Source organism: Lagenorhynchus albirostris, chromosome 11 (assembly GCF_949774975.1).
Source record: "Lagenorhynchus albirostris chromosome 11, mLagAlb1.1, whole genome shotgun sequence".
NCBI classification, from domain to species: Eukaryota; Metazoa; Chordata; class Mammalia; order Artiodactyla; family Delphinidae; genus Lagenorhynchus; species Lagenorhynchus albirostris.
Genome location: NC_083105.1, coordinates 78,987,851 through 79,005,735, shown reverse-complemented (window position 1 = coordinate 79,005,735; position 17,885 = coordinate 78,987,851). Strand labels below are relative to the sequence as shown.

Genomic DNA, 17,885 nt, shown 5'->3' with positions numbered 1-17,885 from the left:
AGTCCTGTACACAATATTTAATAAATGCTTAGACAAAATCAATTTCATTGCATCATACTTTCTAAAACATAAATTTTTCTGCCTCATCCCAAATTGTTAGACAATCACTTTTTACTTCCATAAACACTGTAACTGTGCCTCCTAAAGCCTTCTAAATTTTTGCTTCCAGGATTTCCCACTAAAGAATATTACTGTATTAGCACATAATAGATTACTAAACTGGTTTAAAATGATGAGGGTTTTTTTCTGGTTTATTAGGTTTTTAGCACATACATGTTGAGAAAAAAAATTTTAGATTTTTTTTCTCTTAGCAAACCAAGTAGAAGTAGAGGTTTTAAGAAAACTATTTCATCAGCCTCTGTCTCACTTACTGATTCCTGGCTATGCTTCTCCCAATGGGGAAAGGGAAGTCTGGCTCCGAATAAATGGGATATTACTATATCTAATGGCAAAACATCTCACTGAATAAAAAATATTTGCCAAAAAGTGATTCTCCTGAGGAAGATTTCTGAACAGAAAAACAAAAACAAAAGCACCATACATCTTCCTACCTTATTACTTTTAAAAAAAGAAAAAAGAGGATGAAGGAATGTTTTCCTAGTAGTCTAGTTTCTTCTCTTTTCTCAGATGTGCCTCCTTTCCCTTTCTCTCTCCCCCAAAAAAAGGCTAAGCTGAAAAACAAGGAAAATCTGCCTTGGACTATCTCTATTAAAAGTTTAAAAGATGAGGCTAAAAATATAAATCTCTATTCAAGTGAAATATTCTAGAACAGTATGAAAATACTTAAGTCAGAGAGAAGCCAAGAACAAAACCAAACTATCTTGGCTCTCCAGCCTGATGAAACTACCCTCTTGCCGTGACTAATTTAACTAGAAAGCATGAAATAAAGCCTTAATCCATTCAACATCAAACAGTTTAAACTGACAACAATTATTCTTCTCCACCCAGATCGAAATAACTTACCCAAGTCTATTGAGGATTAAATTTTAAATATTTTTATATTTAAAACATTCCATATTAATGTTCTTTATAGCTTTCAGGTAAGAAAAAGGAAATATTTTAAATGAAGGTAAATGAGGCACTCAATCTTGTTTGTTAGCTTTAAATGGGTCAAATGCAAAGAAACTACCATCAATATGATTTCCCAATTAAAAAAAGGAACTCTCAGGGCTTCCCTGGTGGCGCAGTGGTTGAGAGTCCGCCTGCCGATGCAGGGGACACGGGTTCGTGCCCCGGTCCGGGAAGATCCCACATGCCGTGGAGTGGCTGTGCCCGTGAGCCATGGCTGCTGAGCCTGCACGTCAGGAGCCTGTGCTCCGCAACGGGAGTGGCCACAACAGTGAGAGGCCCATGTACCGCAAAAAAAAAAAAAAAAAAAAGGAACTCTCTTCTTTTCCTTCCTCTTCTCCTATAATCATAACTAATCTACAGGCAGAATGCTATGGACAAATTAGTCAAATTGTCAGGTTTCAGAGAAGTTAACTACCTTGTTTCTTCCATACCCAGACTTCAGACACTGGGGGTGAAAGGCATATGGACACTGAATCTCAGCTCTGCCACTCAGATAACCTTGGACAATTAAGTTGACCTCTCAAAGTCTGTTCTCTCATAAGGATTTTTTTAAAGAAATACATGTGAGAATATACAATATGTAATTTTTAACAATAACTGACACTTACTGAGCACTTTCTATGTATCAGGCAGAAATACAATATTTGTCTTCTGCTATAGAAACTTACCTGCACAAGTGCATAAAAGATTTTCAGGATCTGCTTCTGTATTAATACAGAATAATGTGAGGAATCAGAAAGGAGCTGCATGATTTGTTGCTGAATACGAGGCAGAAATATTTGCATTGCTGCTATAAGAGGTTCTCTTTCCTCTGCTTTCTTATATCTACATGAGCAAAGACAAAAAGAGAGAACAATAATTTCTCCCCCTCCCACAAAAGAGCTATAAACAATGAATGAAAAATAATATTTTTAAACTATATAAAGCTATAACATTCCAAACACTAGCTTACATTTTCTGTTTGGATTGCTAGAATAAACTTGAAAGGAACTTTGAAAAAGCATATCCCTGTTTTAGGCAGAATACCTAAAATCTTTCTAGAAAGATTTAGACTAGTTCAAAAAAATCCAAGACAGTTCTGCAACTTTCCTACATGAATTTTTCTAGTACTTAAATTAGTTTTCACATACCACAATTCTTGCTATAAAATACAAGTTGATAAACAGTTCAAATAGACATTCCTATTATGTAACAAATGATGTGGTGGAAAAAACATTTGTCTATCTACCACCCTACTTTGAGAAGTTAAAACAGTTTACAAATTTAGGTGCTCTTAGGTCATTTTAACAGGTATAAATCTAAAATATATTCTAAAAATCATTTTAGAAGGAAGACTACAGGACTTTGCATGCAGAAGCAGCAATCCCCTGAGAAGCTAGAAAGCAATGCTATTAAATGTGACACTAGTCCCACACCTCCCAAGCAACTTTTATAGAAAAGAAAGTCACTAGCAAAGAAACTTGAACATTTTCTACCTTGCATCCAAAAAGGTAAATGTTTGGTTTACTTAATGATGTGCTTACTTAAATATAAATGTTAAGGTACCTCTCCATCAAAATTTCCAAGGAAAACTGTTAATAAATGGTCCTCTGAAACTAACAAATAAGTTTGAGAAGCACTAACTTAGAGATTAGTACATTAGCAGATTAAAGATTCTTTGAAAAACTGTAGTAAATAAACATGTTTAACTGTGTTAAATCCAACATTTCCCCATCTAACCTGATTCTGTAGAACACCCATAGCAGACCCCTCTATGCAATGTAATTCTTCTAAGTAACAGGAGGCTGGTATCTTCAGCCAATAGAAATCAACTTACTCATATGTCTTCACCAGTTGATACAGACATAATAAACTGCCAAGCCAGCTTCCACTGCTCTGTGATTGCAAGTAATAGTCTATCTTGTCGACTACCGCTGGCCAGTGACCAGGGAAATCGTATTTAATGATGGCACGGAGACACATTGTTAACTGGACTCTATAAAGTGGGGGAAAAAAAGTCCAAAATCTAAGTAGTTATAAATATCAGGCTTCAAAGACCTCTAATATTGTACATAAAAACACTCTGATTCCTATTTACTTACATTATATAGATATTTATCTGGGGTGGAGGGAAAAAGAGCAGTCCTATAAAGAAAAACCTATAAAGTCCTATAAAGAATTTAAAAATAAATTCAGGGACTTCCCTGGTGGTCCAGTGGTTAAGACTTCACCTTCCAATGCAGGGGTTGTGGGTTTGATCCCTGGTCGGGGAGCTAAGATCCCACATGCCCTGTGGCCAAAAAACCAAAACGTAAAACAGAGGCCATATTGTCACAAATTCAGTAAAGACTTTAAAAATGGTCCACACCATAAAAAAAAAAACTTAAAATAAATTCATAAAAAATTTTCCAAGAAAAAGACAATGAATCCAGCCCAGCTCTGTAAAATTTCCCAGCTTGTTATATTTTGTATTTTGGTTATTATATCCTAACGAGGAGACAAAACCAAAAAAGTATTTTATCATTTCAACTGGACAAACTTAGCCTAAAAATGGTCAAAGTAAGTAAAATGGAGGCCTACATAACAGTGGGAAACATCTCTGTGAGCCAAAGCCTGGAAACATTCATCATCAGTTCCCAGTCACACAGTATTTTGCACCTATCACAGCTTCCTGAGATCCTAATTTTTGTATGAAGTAACAAGCATTAGCTGGTAATTCCTGAAGAGGAATGCTAAGAACTATTTCCAAAGAAATAAAGAAAAAAGCAACAGGAAAGACATTAAAAAAAGAAGAAGAAACCTCTTTAATGAAACTGCAAAGTGAAGCTATGAAAGATGTGATCTCATAACACTTAGGTCAGTAATCATTTCCTCAATTGGATACAACTATAATTGGGATTGAAAAGAAAGTGAGGGGAAAAGAATTTCTCTTCTACCAACTATTAGTATGTCCTTACATGGTCACTTGCAAATGGATGGAGAGTGAATCTAGCTAAATTAGGATTCCACAGTGCCAAGAAAAAGATATGTGTTCAGTTCAACAGCTAATAACTTGATTTCACTGAAATGAAACAAACAAATAATGCCTTTTCCTTGCAAAGGATCTTTTCCAAATATAATTGCAAAAGATCCTTTGCAATACTCTTAAATAAACTTTGAGAATACTTCTTTAAGAGTAGTTACAGGGCTTCCCTGGTGGCGCAGTGGTTAAGAGTCTGCCTGCCGATGCAGGGGACGCAGGTTCGTGCCCCAGTCCGGGAAGATCCCACATGCCACAGAGCGGCTGGGCCCGTGAGCCATGGCCGCTGAGCCTGCGCGTCTGGAGCCTGTGCTCCGCAACGAGAGAGGCCACAACAGTGAGAGGCCCGCGTACCAAAAAGAAAAAAAGAGTAGTTACAGTTAAGCCTTCAGGACATAAAAGAAGCAAAGCCACAAAGAACTGTCTCATAATAAAGATAAAGATAACCTCTTGTGCCACCAGCAGCTGTTCTAAACAACAAATAGGTCATATTTGTATTCAATAAAACTGAAACTTTTCATTTTTTTAATTTCATCTTCAGGTTGACCCTCTTTTTTTTTTTTTTTTTTTTTTGCAGTACGCGGGCCTCTCAGTTGTGGCCTCTCCCATTGCGGAACACAGGCTCTGGACGCGCAGGCTCAGAGGCCATGGCTCACGGGCCCAGCTGCTCCGCGGCATGTGGGATCTTCCCGGACCGGGGCACGAACCCGTGTCCCTTGCATCGGCAGGCGGACTCTCAACCACTGCACCACCAGGGAAGCCCCTAGGTTGACCCTCTCAATCCTTTCTCAATTCCAAGCCAAGCCAAGGATGTTTATGAACAGCCATCCTTTCATATATTAAAGTGTAGAAGCATTGCTTGCAAGATTCAGACAGATTTGAAAATGTAAAGATTTTGACAAGAAATGGACACATCATGGTACCACAGGGAAGCCAGTGCCAGATGGCATTTGGGCAACCAATGAGAATGATGATTTTCTTTCATCAATACCCCTATTTTCTCTTCTTACCCAAACAACTGCACAAAGAGGTGTTCAATGTTTGTCCACCTTCCTCACTGTTATCCTCACACTTTCTTCCCTTTCTTCTGCTTATGCCAATGTACATTATACACTCAGGGGTAGGTTACATCTAATCTCTTGAAGTTAAATGATTTCATTCCCCTACCTCAATTTCATCTATTTCCCTCCCACATTTTCAAAAGCAACCTAATCACTTGCTCATGGTGAAAAGAATTTGTTTCTCCTCTTTTAAGATTGCATAATTTTTTTGACCTACACCTCTGCTATCCACTAAGGGCAGGTACCAGCTACATGCACACACCGTAATTTAATCAAAATTAAATTAAAAATTCGGTTCCTCAGTTACACTAGCCACATTTCAAGTACTCAGTTGGCTTCTATGCCACATGGCTAAATATCAGACAGTGTGGATATAAAACATTTCCATCACTGCAGAAAGTTCTATTGGACAGTGCTGCTTTATAGCATCTAATCTAAATTTGAAAAACCAGAGACAATTCTTCTAGTTTGTATTTTCTCTATCCTGTCTTCTTCAAAGGAAAAGAAGCTCAGTTCATAAAAACGAACAAAAAGATAGGTAAAGTGTTACAAAAACTGGTAGGTTAAAACCCCCAGAAGTCAATTTCCCTGTATCAAGGAAAAGAAAAGCAGATAGTAAAAAGTCAAGAGCTCATAACTAAGAACATAGGTTATTCACATAGCAAGGATCTATACAACAATTTTCGTTAGATTTTTGCCTCCACTCTTTTTGTGGCAACTTATAGAAACTAAATTTTTTTTCCAAAATATTTTGAGGCAAAGAATTGCAAAAACAAATAACTAAAACTGTATTCTTTGAGTGCCCATCTTCATTACTTTATCTCTTTTAAAAAACAAACTTGAGGCTGATGATTAAATCCAACCTCCCCCATTCATATATTTTGGGCTTCCTACTAAGCATATAGAAACAGTATAATGTACCTCACTAAATCTGGAGACCGAATTATTCCTTCCACAATATTATCACGTATTTGCTGGCGATCGTTTTCATGAATGTTAAATGGAAATATTGCTTCTCCTGGTGGAGGTTCTCGGTCCGGCCAGTACTGGGTCACCATGTTCTTCAAGTAAATGGCAGCTAAGTCAGAGAAAAAAAAATGCTGAAGTAGCAGTATCAAAAAGATGGCTTTCATTCAGCTTTACAGAGCATGAAAGGCTAAACCCTTCAATGCTAAACATGATACCCAGCAAAAATGGAAAATCTTACAGTTATAAATAGCCAAGTGGGGAAGGGAAAATGGATAAGAATTGAAAGTTTCTCTTTAGCTAGTAAAGCAAGTCTAAGCAGAAAACATCTCATTAAATCAAGCTTCCAGAGTTTACATGACAGAAAAATGATCCAGGAACTCAAGTATGCATCCTTAGACTAAACACAAGATGGTCTAAATGAAACTCTACTAAGTACTTTGAGACCATAAGAGTCATACTGTTCATAATGCCTAATACTGAACTGACAACACATGAAATTCTACAGTCCTTCATGGAGACTGCTTTTTTTGTTGTTTTTTTTCCACTGGCTATTATCCCGCACTACTATTTTGAAATACCTATAGTATTGGTAATTTTTATCTAACCCTTTTGAAATATTTGCCACTTGTAAACATAACAATAAAGAAAAGGACATCAGCTTTCAAATATTTTTGAAAAATCTCAGGAAATTTCTTACCTGTTTATTTCTATCAAAACACATAATCAATGATTCTGTTCCTATTCTTTTTAATCATCAACATTTAACAAAAGACTTCTAAAAGAAGCTAACATACTGCTACAGAATTTTGATAGGGGGTGTTAAGTTTTCTAACCATCCCAGCTGAGCACTGAATGTAAATTAATACTTACTTATAGTGTCATATTCTTACATATACATAATATATATGAATAAAGAAAGGTGATCTGCAAAGCATTATAACTTTCTTCCCTTAAGTTTCTCCTCTCCCTTCTCCCCTCCACCCAATCCTCCCTTCATCTCAATTTTAACATAAACTAAATTAGCTCGTAAAAGCATTATACCACAGAGAATAAACCAATATGTTCTACATTGGCTGTAATACAACAGAAACCCAATGAAATTATAAACCTGACATCCTACAAGGTCCTCTTTCATTAGTTTTGATTCAACACAGGTCTGAAAAAGACAATTTCACCTAGGATTTCCATTTTTTAGGATAAAAACAAAAATTATTTGAGAGAGTAAAAGGGAGCGAGGGAGGGAGGGAGGGAGAGAGAAAATGTGTCTATATGTGAGAGAGTTTGGGTTTTTGTCTTTTTTTAATTAAGACCACACAGTCTCTGGACTAAGTACCATCGTTTATCCCAGTATATTTATTTTTTAATATTATAGTCATCAGCAATAAAAATACATAAACTGTTGAAAAAAATGAATAAGTGATCTAAGAATATGGTCCAACCTGTCAGCAGTTCAGACTGATTTCATGAGATTAATCTTTGCAAAAAGAAAAATCAAAAAATCAATATATTATACACACTGTTTTAATCCCTATAGAACTAGTCTTGAAAATAAAAAACAACTTTCAGACAGCAAAGATACAGACATGGTAAAATCATGGACTTACTCATAATTCAGTCATTAAATGCTATTAATTTTATAACTAAAAAATATTTTTATTATGGGACACCACAAGAGATGGCCTATATAAAAGGCACACTGACAAATTTGTATATGTTGAAATAAATCTGCAATTAGTTAAAATAAAATTGAACTTAATGAATAATTTGAAAAGAGAATATTAATTACTCTCATGGATAACCATGGATTACTAAAGATAATGAAGGAAATATACCAAAAATAACTGAAACTGTATCAATAATCTAAAAATCTCCCTTTAATCATTTAATTCAAGTATCTAACATTTGCCAGAGCTAAGAAAATACAAATATCTTAATTCATTCATGAAGAAATTAAGTATTAAAATTTGCTTTTCTGCAGAATCCACTCACAATTTCAAGCATCTTAAGTTTTAAATTAGTTTTAAAACATACAAACGCTTCTCCCCTTCTCAAACACAATAAATCATCACACACACTCTATCCTCTGGATCCAGAGACACCACTACACAGATCAACTGGGTTCCATAACCTCAAAGGGGAAAGGATGCCGTTAAACTCTGTGAAGCAGAATGCTGTGCTTTTCTAAGTTGATGTTTTTAAGCTTTTCCATTTTTCATAGTAATTTGGTAGCCCCTCTCTCCTTCTCTCCCTTGTTATTACTTTAATCTGTTAAAGGCTAGGAAATAAGGTAACAAAGTGTATATATTATATATCTAAAACAAGATTAAATAGATTCTGAGTATCCTACAAATAAGACACATTAGTTTTAACAAGAGCTTCTTGAAGTGCTTCTGGACTGATCAGTGGCAACCTTCTGCTTATTTTTAGGTTTTGTATTCTGGAACACTGAGGTTAACCTTAATAATGCTATTAAGCTTACCAATCAAAAGGAAAACAGTGGAGCAAACATCCAAATTTATTTTGTTTGGCTTGCCAATATCAAAATACTACATTTATTTCCTATTTCTTCACAGTAAGGTAATAAAGGACATTCACTAATGAGCTTGCTTGATAATAGCAAGAATATTTTAGAATTTCCCACAAACAAAATAATCAAGCACTGAATATTTTGCAGAACTAAGTATTTCCACTTAATATTAGCATAATTTTTTATACAGGCTGATATTTTTTAATCAAAGATCATATTCTTCTTTAAATGTCATGCTAAAATGATAAATTATCTGTCTGGGTGTCACCATCAGATTTTTGGAGCTTTTGTATTTTAATAATAGATTAAATAGAACAGAAAATTTATTAATGGCACTTAAATTTAGGTGATAATGTAGAAGTCTACACAGTATATTTCAGACTGTCTAATAAAATGGATGCTCTAAAGTAGAAAGTTGTCCTAATAAATTAGGACATGATCAACCACCAAGACAAACCCTGTCATGTGGCTAACAGATTTGAAATCTACATAAACTATGAAGAAAAAATTGCCTTTAAATGCTATTTACATTTTATATCAAAACTTAATTACCTAAGTTATTACGATTTAAAGTTGTATACAGTTGGTGAGGACATGGGGAACCCAGCATTCTAATGCACTGTTGATAGAAAAAGCAAGTAAATGCAACTTGGTGATAAGATTCAAAATTCTAAATGTTAATATTGTTAATATCATTGACCTAGTACTTCCATTTGTTAAAATTTATTCTGTGAAACTATCCACACGAGCATCCAGAGATATGTGTCCAAGGATGTTCATTTCAGCATTGCCTCTATCAAAAACCACAAAAAAGGGGCTTCCCTGGTGGCGCAGTGGTTGAGAGTCCGCCTGCCGATGCAGAGGACACAGGTTTGTGCCCTGGTCCGGGAAGATCCCACATGCCGCGGAGCGGCTGGGCCCGTGAGCCATGGCCGCTGAGTCTGCGTGTCCGGAGCCGGTGCTCCACAACAGGAGAGACCACAACAGTGAGAGGCCCGCGTACCAAAAAAAAAAAAAAAACCCACAAAAAGGGACAATAAAGGAAATGTCCACTAATATCAGATTGCTTAAATAAACTATGGCAATTCTAATTAAAAGAAATATTGAATAACTGTTACAAAGAATGAAGTATATGTACATGTACTGACATGGAATGATGCCCCAAGGGTATTAGGTTAAATGAAAAAAAAGGAAATTATAAAATAGCATGTGTAATACAAACAGATTTTTGTTACTTTTTAAAACCAACCTATCTACAGAAAAAAAAGAATTAGAGAACCATGCACCAAAGTTGACGGTAGGTATCTTTGGGGGTGGGATTAAGAGGAATCTAATAATATAAACTGTATTTTTATAATGTTTATATGTCATATAAAGAAGACATATTAATTTAATAAATTGCTTTAAGATCTTTAAAAATGTTTCTACAAAGCTTTATGGGAAATTCACAATGGCCCTATAAACACTTAGGTTATTAAAATAGGTTTCACTTAGCAAAATGTGGTTTCAAAACAGCCCTATTTTATAAAACAAAGATTAAACTGAGAATTGTGGTTTCAAAAAACTTACATAGAAGCCTTATAAATCTTATTAAAATAAAAAATAATTCCACCATGAATGGTTTTCCATAGGTTTTTTCTTAGCCACAAATGGATCATTTAGAAAATCATATTCTTCCAAAACTTAATGATTCCCTACATTTTTATTCTGTTATGTTCAAGTAAAACTAAATACTTTTATCAGTATGTATAGTATAATCCCATTTCTATATTGTTCATCTATCCTTCTACCTGAACACATGCAAAGACTAACGTTCACCCAATGTTAATGATGGTTATTTCTGAGTGATGAATGTCAGGTAATTTTTTTCTACATTTTTGTTTCTATTTTTCTATATTGCCTAAATTATTTATTAGTACATATCACTTACATAATTCTTTAAGTCTCTTCAATTACATATTTTTAAATTAGGTATTATCATTTTACCCCTTTTATCATGAAATTATTCTCTTTCCAGGACTCATTACACTCTAAGACTTTCTCCATTTTTTAACCTTCTGGGTTCTAACTACCAGTTCATTAAAAAAGCAAAAAGAAGAATAATACACATCAGGGAACTACCCTAAGATCCCACAGACTCAAAAGTAAGTTTCATGTTTGTAACAAAAGTCCTGCTCCCCAATCATGTGGTTAAGAACACCTGTGCAAACCTTATCTCCATGATCTGATGCATGAATGGAACCAAATTAATATATACAAATTCATGGTCTTAATCTATGGGCCCAAAGGCAAGGCCACGAGGAATCATTAAAAATTAGGGAGATAAAGCTATTAAAACTGGGAAAGCTAAGAGGGAAAAATGGCAAGGTTACAGAGAAAAGGAACTGTAGCTAGAAGCTAGAAGCTAGAAGCTAGAAGGGAGAAGAGGAAAGAAAAAGCTATGGTAGATTTAAGAGCTCAGTATGGACCTCTAAATTTCCAGGGAAAAAGAGAGTGAGATTTTAAGCCATTAGAAATACTTCATGTGTGTTTCCTATGTTTTCAAAGAAAGCAGATATTTAGAAATGAAATAAAACACTAGTCCTACTTTTACGCATAAATAAACTTATAAAGGATTAAAAAAAAACCAACTCACCTGCCTGGCGTACTGGGAATTCCACATGGTCAGAGACTATAATCCGAAGTAAACTGGGGGCAAAATTGATAATCTTGTAAGACTGAAATTACAAAGAAATATTTTATAAAAAAATAGGGCAATATAAATGAATAACTGTTAGCACCTGTTTCTGAATACATTACTGTCCAAATAAAAGAAAAACTTTTACAGTGAGAGAAACTCTCCAAAACCAAATGAAGATTACTAAAATACTCCAAGTCAGAAAAATTTACTTAGAATAAATTGATGAATAAATGAGTAAGAACAATTTTATGTTTTTTGGACATATATTGTCAAAATGCTCTCCGGAAAGGGTGTAGGAATTTACACTCCCAAGAGTAGAATATGTGTGTTTATATATCTAATATAGGGATTAGCATTATCATTCCTTCAAAACTTTTAAACCTTATTCATATTTTAAATTACATTTATTCTAGCTTGAATTTTTTTTCCTGTTTGTTGGCTATTTGTTTTCTTCTACAAATTCCTTTATCCCCTCACCCTTTTGTAAATGGAATATTTGTTTTATTCTTAATAAATTCTAGGAGCTATTTTATGAATTTAATCTCAAATTTTTATTTGACTTATACATTGCAAGTGTTTGTTTCCAGCTTATTTGTGCTTCAATTTTGTTTATGGTATTTTTGACAAACAGGAAAACATGGGCTACAGAAAACAAGAGATCCAACACAGAAAACGGACAATGGCTGTGCATGAGCTATAGAGAGGAACCAGTCCAGACTGGAACAGTGTGCTTCACAAGACAGTGTTGAGAGCTGTCGTCACCAGCTGCTCTCTGTTGCCAGAGCATCTTTTTTTTTTTTTATCTGTTCAACAAATTTTATTGAGTACTGATTATGTTCTAGCCATCTTTTTTGTTTGTTTTTACATCTTTATTGGAGTATAATTGCTTTACAATGATGTGTTAGTTTCTGCTTTATAACAAAGTGAATCAGTTATACCTATATATATGTTCCCATATCTCTTCCCTGCCAGAGCATCTTTTAAATTTAACAATGCCCAAGTGAGCCTGTGCTGATGAACTGCCTGCTGCCTGGGCCATTTCTCCCCATAGGCATGTTCTACTTTGACCTATTCCTGAGTTTGGCCATGGTAACTTTAGAAGCAAAAAAAAAGAGAGCAGCCTATTCCTTCTGATCATATACCCTCCAGATGTCTAGTACCTGGACCTAGTACCTGTCTAGTACAGGCCTGCCACATTCCCAGAGCTTACACTTGGCCTTGCCGACTGACATTCCCAGAAAAGACTCATACTCAGTGAGGCTAAAGCCAGACCATGACGCAGAGTCTTTTCTGCTTACCTCCTCCCAGGAGCCTGGATCTATGGTGCATCCCTTTCAGTACACCACTAGGTTTATGCATACCACTCCATTTTTTAAATTTATCACCTTTCCTATTATATGTAATAGCATTTATTAAGATAAATGTTCAGGGACTTCCCTGGTGGCACAGTGGTTAAGACTCCACGCTCCCAATGCAGGGGGCCGGGGTTCGATCCCTGGTCAGAGAATTAGATCCCACATGCATGTCGCAACTAAGAGTTCACATGCTACAACTAAGGAGGCTGTGTGCCGCAACTAAGGAGCCCGCCTGCCACACCTAAGACCCGGTGCAACCAAATAAATACATATGAAAAAAAAAAAGATAAATGTTTGACCAAAAATTTGGAGAAAACTGGCATCTTTAAAACATTGCTTCTTTCCATCCAGGAACATTATGCTTTCCAAGTCTTTCCATATCCTTCAGTAAAATTTTAAATTATCTTATAATTGCTCTTCCTTTCATCCTGTATAAACCTCAAAATCTTAAATCTGTTGTATATAAAGTAAATTGAAACCACCAGAAATTTAAAGTAGTTTTTAAGAAAACAGATTTCTTTTAATAGCAGTTTACAGGAGTCAAAATTAAAACAGATTTAGCTCAGTCTCACCTTCTACATTTATATTCTTGTAAAATAACTCACGTTTATAACTTTTGAGATACTGTAAGATCCTGTAGTGAATCAATGATTGAAACATATATATTGTTTAGTTCTAATCTACATAGTTTACTTATTATACATAAGTACAAAATAACCTTTACACTTAGATTAATACTACTTATTTGGAAGTAGTTATAGTGGAGACTTTATTTCAACACTGTTGCCACTGTACACATTTTGGAACTCCTCTTTTTACAACTGTTTGACATTTCAGAGAACTTCTGCAACTTTTTGTCTTCTTTCAGCCTTGATTCAATCAACATTAATCTGACCAGCTAAAATATTCAGTGGTAAATTCAGATATATTCTCATACTACTTTCCTTACAAATATTTATCCAATTTTCTACCCTGGGCTTCAAGTTTCTAAAAGATAATAATAATACTATCTCTCAATGATTTCTTGAGGATTTTGGTTCATACCTGTGAAGTTTTCTGAAAATAAAGCTTTCTTGCTTAGCTAAATTCTGCATTTTATGAGAATTCATTTAAAGCAAAACCTGATGTTTTCCCACTCTGCCTCGTTGCTCCCTCAACATTAACTTTTCCAGTGCTCCAACACACCAAGTTGAAGGCCTTTACTGAATTTGCTCTTCCCTTTCTTCCTCTCCCAGTTCATCTGGTTCACTTCTTCACAATATCTAGGTCTCTGCTCAATGCCATTCTTCAGAGACTGATCACCCTACTTATACATTCCAACACTCTCTCTAGGGCTTTACTCTCTATAGCACTTATAACCTAAAATTGTATTATTTACTTTTCTGTATCCCCCACTAGAAGGTAAGGTCCATGAGAGCAGAGTCTTGTAGTAGTGCCTGCAAATAACCCGATAAATATGTTATTCACAGAAGCAAACTCTCTTAAAGGGCAATAAAAATGATACATACAGATGCATGGAAAAGGAGAGATTCCAAAGTGTGGCAATGAAAGTAAATATCTTGATTTCCCTTTTGAGGCCATGATTTATTAAAAGAAGACATCTTTCTGGATGAGTTACTGGAAAAAGATATCTACCCATTCCTACTTCCCTATGCTGCTGCTAAAGGGACTGCTGGGTTTAAAGACAATGATGAATGTGTACAAGATCCATTCTTAATATCCTTCAATAAAACTGAAAACACATTTTTCCAGAGAAACAATATTGGATATAGCAGTCAAGGAGCCAGTCACTGGTAACAGAAAGATGTTGGCTACAGAAAAATATAGTTCCAAATAAGAATTTATCCTTTGGGGCTTCCCTGGTGGCGCAGTGGTTGAGAGTCCGCCTGCTGATGCAGCGGACACGGGTTAGTGCCCCGGTCTGGGAAGATCCCACATGCCGCGGAGCACCTGGGCCCGTGAGCCATGGTCGCTGAGCCTGCGCGTCCGGAGCCTGTGCTCCCGCAACGGTAGAGGCCACAGCAGTGAGAGGCCCGCGTACCGAAAAAAAAAAAAATCTAGGTGCAAAAGAATTTATCCTTTGGAACACAGGCCATTATGTTTTGAAACTGCTTACTCTTCTAAATGGCAACTGACAAATCAATCAGTACACTATAGAAACTGCCCCTATTTCCTATGCAGAGAATATTTATCGTGGGGGGACCTAGACTAAAATATTAAATGAGCTGGACCGTAATCATTTATGGTAGATTACCCACCTGTTTATTCAACAAAAAAGGAAGTTACAGTGGTGGTAAAGGATAAACATACAAAATCCGACATTAAAACCATGTTTTATTAAAAGGTTATATGACATTATACTTTGGTCTTCTACTTACAATTCAAAAAAATACTTAGAGCATATTACAATCCAAAGCATTATACTAAATATAAATGCTAAATGAGTGACATAGCAATAAGCTACTTTTAGAAGTTGCAGAGGAAATTGTGGTCTGTGATTAGTTGGGTGGATATGGGGCAGGGCAGAGTGAGGTTGGAATGGATTTGGATTGAAATACCACGAAGAAAAGGGTAGAATTGGATCCTAAATGTCTCTTGCAGTTCTGTAGGCTTTCCTACCTACCTTTTCCACTTCTATAAATTCAACTGCACTTATATACTGATGACTCAGAAACAAAGCAAGGATAGGCTAATAGAGGCAGGGTAGTACAACATGATAGCAAAGACATAATCCCTGTCAACACTATCAGTATAACATCTGGCCTCATTGTGAAGAGAAAGAGGCTAACTCTCCTGTTCATACTGGTAGATTGCAAGTTCAGCTCTTGCTTTGTTCCTCCTAACCAATGCCTGGATTACTACTCTTCTAGCCAAGCAACATAGAGTACTTTTACCCTGCAAAGCCTGGGACAGGTACTGACTTTAATTTTCCCCTATTCTGAGTGAGAATCCTTTTCTCTTTGAAGCACCAATGCATTCTCTTTGGGCTTCAGTTCAACTCAACCTTCCCTCCAGAGTCAGTGTTTTCACTCTCCCTCTTATCTCTTGGAAATCCTGGATTCACACTTACTCCACCCAGATTTCCCATTAAAATAATCCCTGTCAGAGATTCACAATGGATATTTGCACTTTAAAGTCAACTCCAACCAGGGAAAACCTAAGTGAACTCCTACAGAAACATTTACTTAGGACAGTCGTTCTCACACTTTAGGAAGCACAGAATCACCTAGCTAGCTAATTAAAACATAACTGGGCCCCATCCCCAAAGTTTCTAATTCTTTAAGTCTAGAGTGAAGCCCCATAATTTGCATTTCTAGCAAGTTCCCAAACGATGTTGATGTTGCTCATCCTGAGCAACACTTTGAGAACCACTAATTTAGGTATATTCTTTTACATTTTAAGGATTACTGCAACCTCAGACAGCTGTCAATCTATCCCGGGGGTGGACCTTAATTCGTACTTTTTAGTGAGAGGTCTCTGATTCATTCTTACAGGTGAGGAGTAAAATACAAGCTAGAGTTTGGGATCATTAAATTTGGAAATGTCGGTAGTATCGCTGGAACATGGTCAAGGCTAGTTAGTAAGAATAGAGAATGGGGAATGAAAGAAAGTCTCACACATTTTACCGTTTATAAGAAGTCCCTACACTTACTACTCGGCAAGTCTTTCGCAAAGCACTAACACCATAAAAATTGCCTGTTCTTCCCAGAGCACTCTCCCGACAGCATTTCTCCAACGCTCCAACAAAACTCTGCCAATCAGTGTCCAAACGGTCCTGCCAACCCCACAGAAGCAGGCGATGGGCAGGGTTTCCCACAGCAACACCTAAAAAGAGCTGGGTGTGCAGAAAAGCTGAACTCAGATTTGAATTTTAAGTGAATTTTCCCACCAAGTCAGCGTACTTAAGGAAAAGAAATCACATCCCGAAAACACTAGCAAAGCTTGCTAAAGCTTCTTTTTGCGGACCAGGCAGGCTGAACAAACTGCACTGGGGAAGGAAAACGACATGAAAAGATGCAAAGGTGGCCAACAGGTGCGTGAGCCGTTGAGAAAAGATCCGGAGAGTGCGGCGCCACTGGACCCCGGGGCGGGGGCTGGGGCGAGGGTGGAACCGGCCGAGAGACGCGTCGGGGTCTGGGGCCCGGGGCCCGGGTGGGGGTGGAGATCAGGGGCGCCGAGGAGGGAGAGTCCGGCGAGCCGGCGGGGGGCGCCGCAGGCCTGCTCCTTACCTGGTTGAGTTCATTCTCAGCTGCAATCCGCAGCTTCGGGTCGATGGTGCCTTTCAGCGCCTGGATGATCCGGTTGAGGTCCATCTCCCCGGGCGGGGGCTCGGGGGCCCCCGGGCCAGTAGGCCAGACTGCAGCTTTAGTTTTTCTTTTGACCCTCTCAGCCTCCTCCTCCGCGACCCTTGCACTACCTCACTCCCCACCCCCCGCCACCGTCGCCACCTGCAGCCACTTGCTGCGCCACTCTGACTCCGCGCCCCCTGTCCTCCCTTTCTACCCCCAACAACTCGCTCTCCATTCACCCTTTTACGACAGCCGGTGGGAGGCGGGAGAAGTAAGAAGAGGAAGCGGCACCTCCTTTACGGCGGCCTCTTCCCCCCGGGCGTGATGCTATGGCCGCCCCCGCTGGCGGCCACCATGCTGCTGTACGGAAAGTAGTCTCGGCTTCTTTCCCGGAGGGAAACCGGTTTCACTGGCTCCGGTAGGCGACAGTCTTGCTACCATACGGAAAAGAGCCTACCGCCTCTTCGGAGATCCGGAAACGAGCTAGCTAGGTCTCTTTACAGCTACATCCAAATTAAGCATATATGGATGGCGTGGCACTTTTTGTTAGTCTGAGCACTCTTTGGGCATTACAACTGAACCTGTTTCAGGGCAGACTTGTTGGGACCTTGAGATCATCTAGCCCACAGAAGAACAAGGCTCCCTCAGTCTGTGGGAGCCATCATTCATTCATTCACTCATTCATTCACTGAACGGGTTTTTTTGTTTTTTCTTATTTATTTATTTTTGGCTGCGTTGGGTGGGCTCTAGGCACGCGGGCTCTAGAGCTCAGGCTCATTAGTTGTGGCGCTGGGGGCTTAGTTGCTCCATGGCCTGTGGGATCCTCCCGGACCAGGGCTCGAACCTGTGTCCCCTGCATTGGCAGGCGGATTCTTAACGACTGCACCGCCAGGGAAGTCCCTCACTGAACGTTTTTTAAACATGTATTTTGGGGC

General features: G+C 37.6%; 1 protein-coding gene across 4 annotated transcripts in view; it reads right to left on the bottom strand.

Annotated features, from left to right (window-relative positions):
* IPO8 (importin 8) overlaps window positions 1-17,035 on the bottom strand; it is a 71,023-nt gene extending 53,988 nt beyond the window's left edge. For 3 of the 4 annotated variants that reach the window (XM_060166618.1, XM_060166617.1, XM_060166619.1), the window contains exons 1-5: window positions 16,891-17,035; window positions 11,262-11,343; window positions 6,052-6,208; window positions 2,888-3,046; window positions 1,740-1,896 (exon numbers count right to left, since the gene is read on the bottom strand). In XM_060166618.1, coding sequence (XP_060022601.1) covers window positions 1,740-1,896; window positions 2,888-3,046; window positions 6,052-6,208; window positions 11,262-11,343; window positions 16,891-16,974 — 639 coding nt within the window. In that variant the 5' untranslated portion in view covers window positions 16,975-17,035. The remainder of the gene's footprint in view (window positions 1-1,739; window positions 1,897-2,887; window positions 3,047-6,051; window positions 6,209-11,261; window positions 11,344-16,890) is intronic. The other variant, XM_060166620.1, reaches the window with a different exon arrangement.
* Window positions 17,036-17,885: the final 850 nt, after the last annotated feature.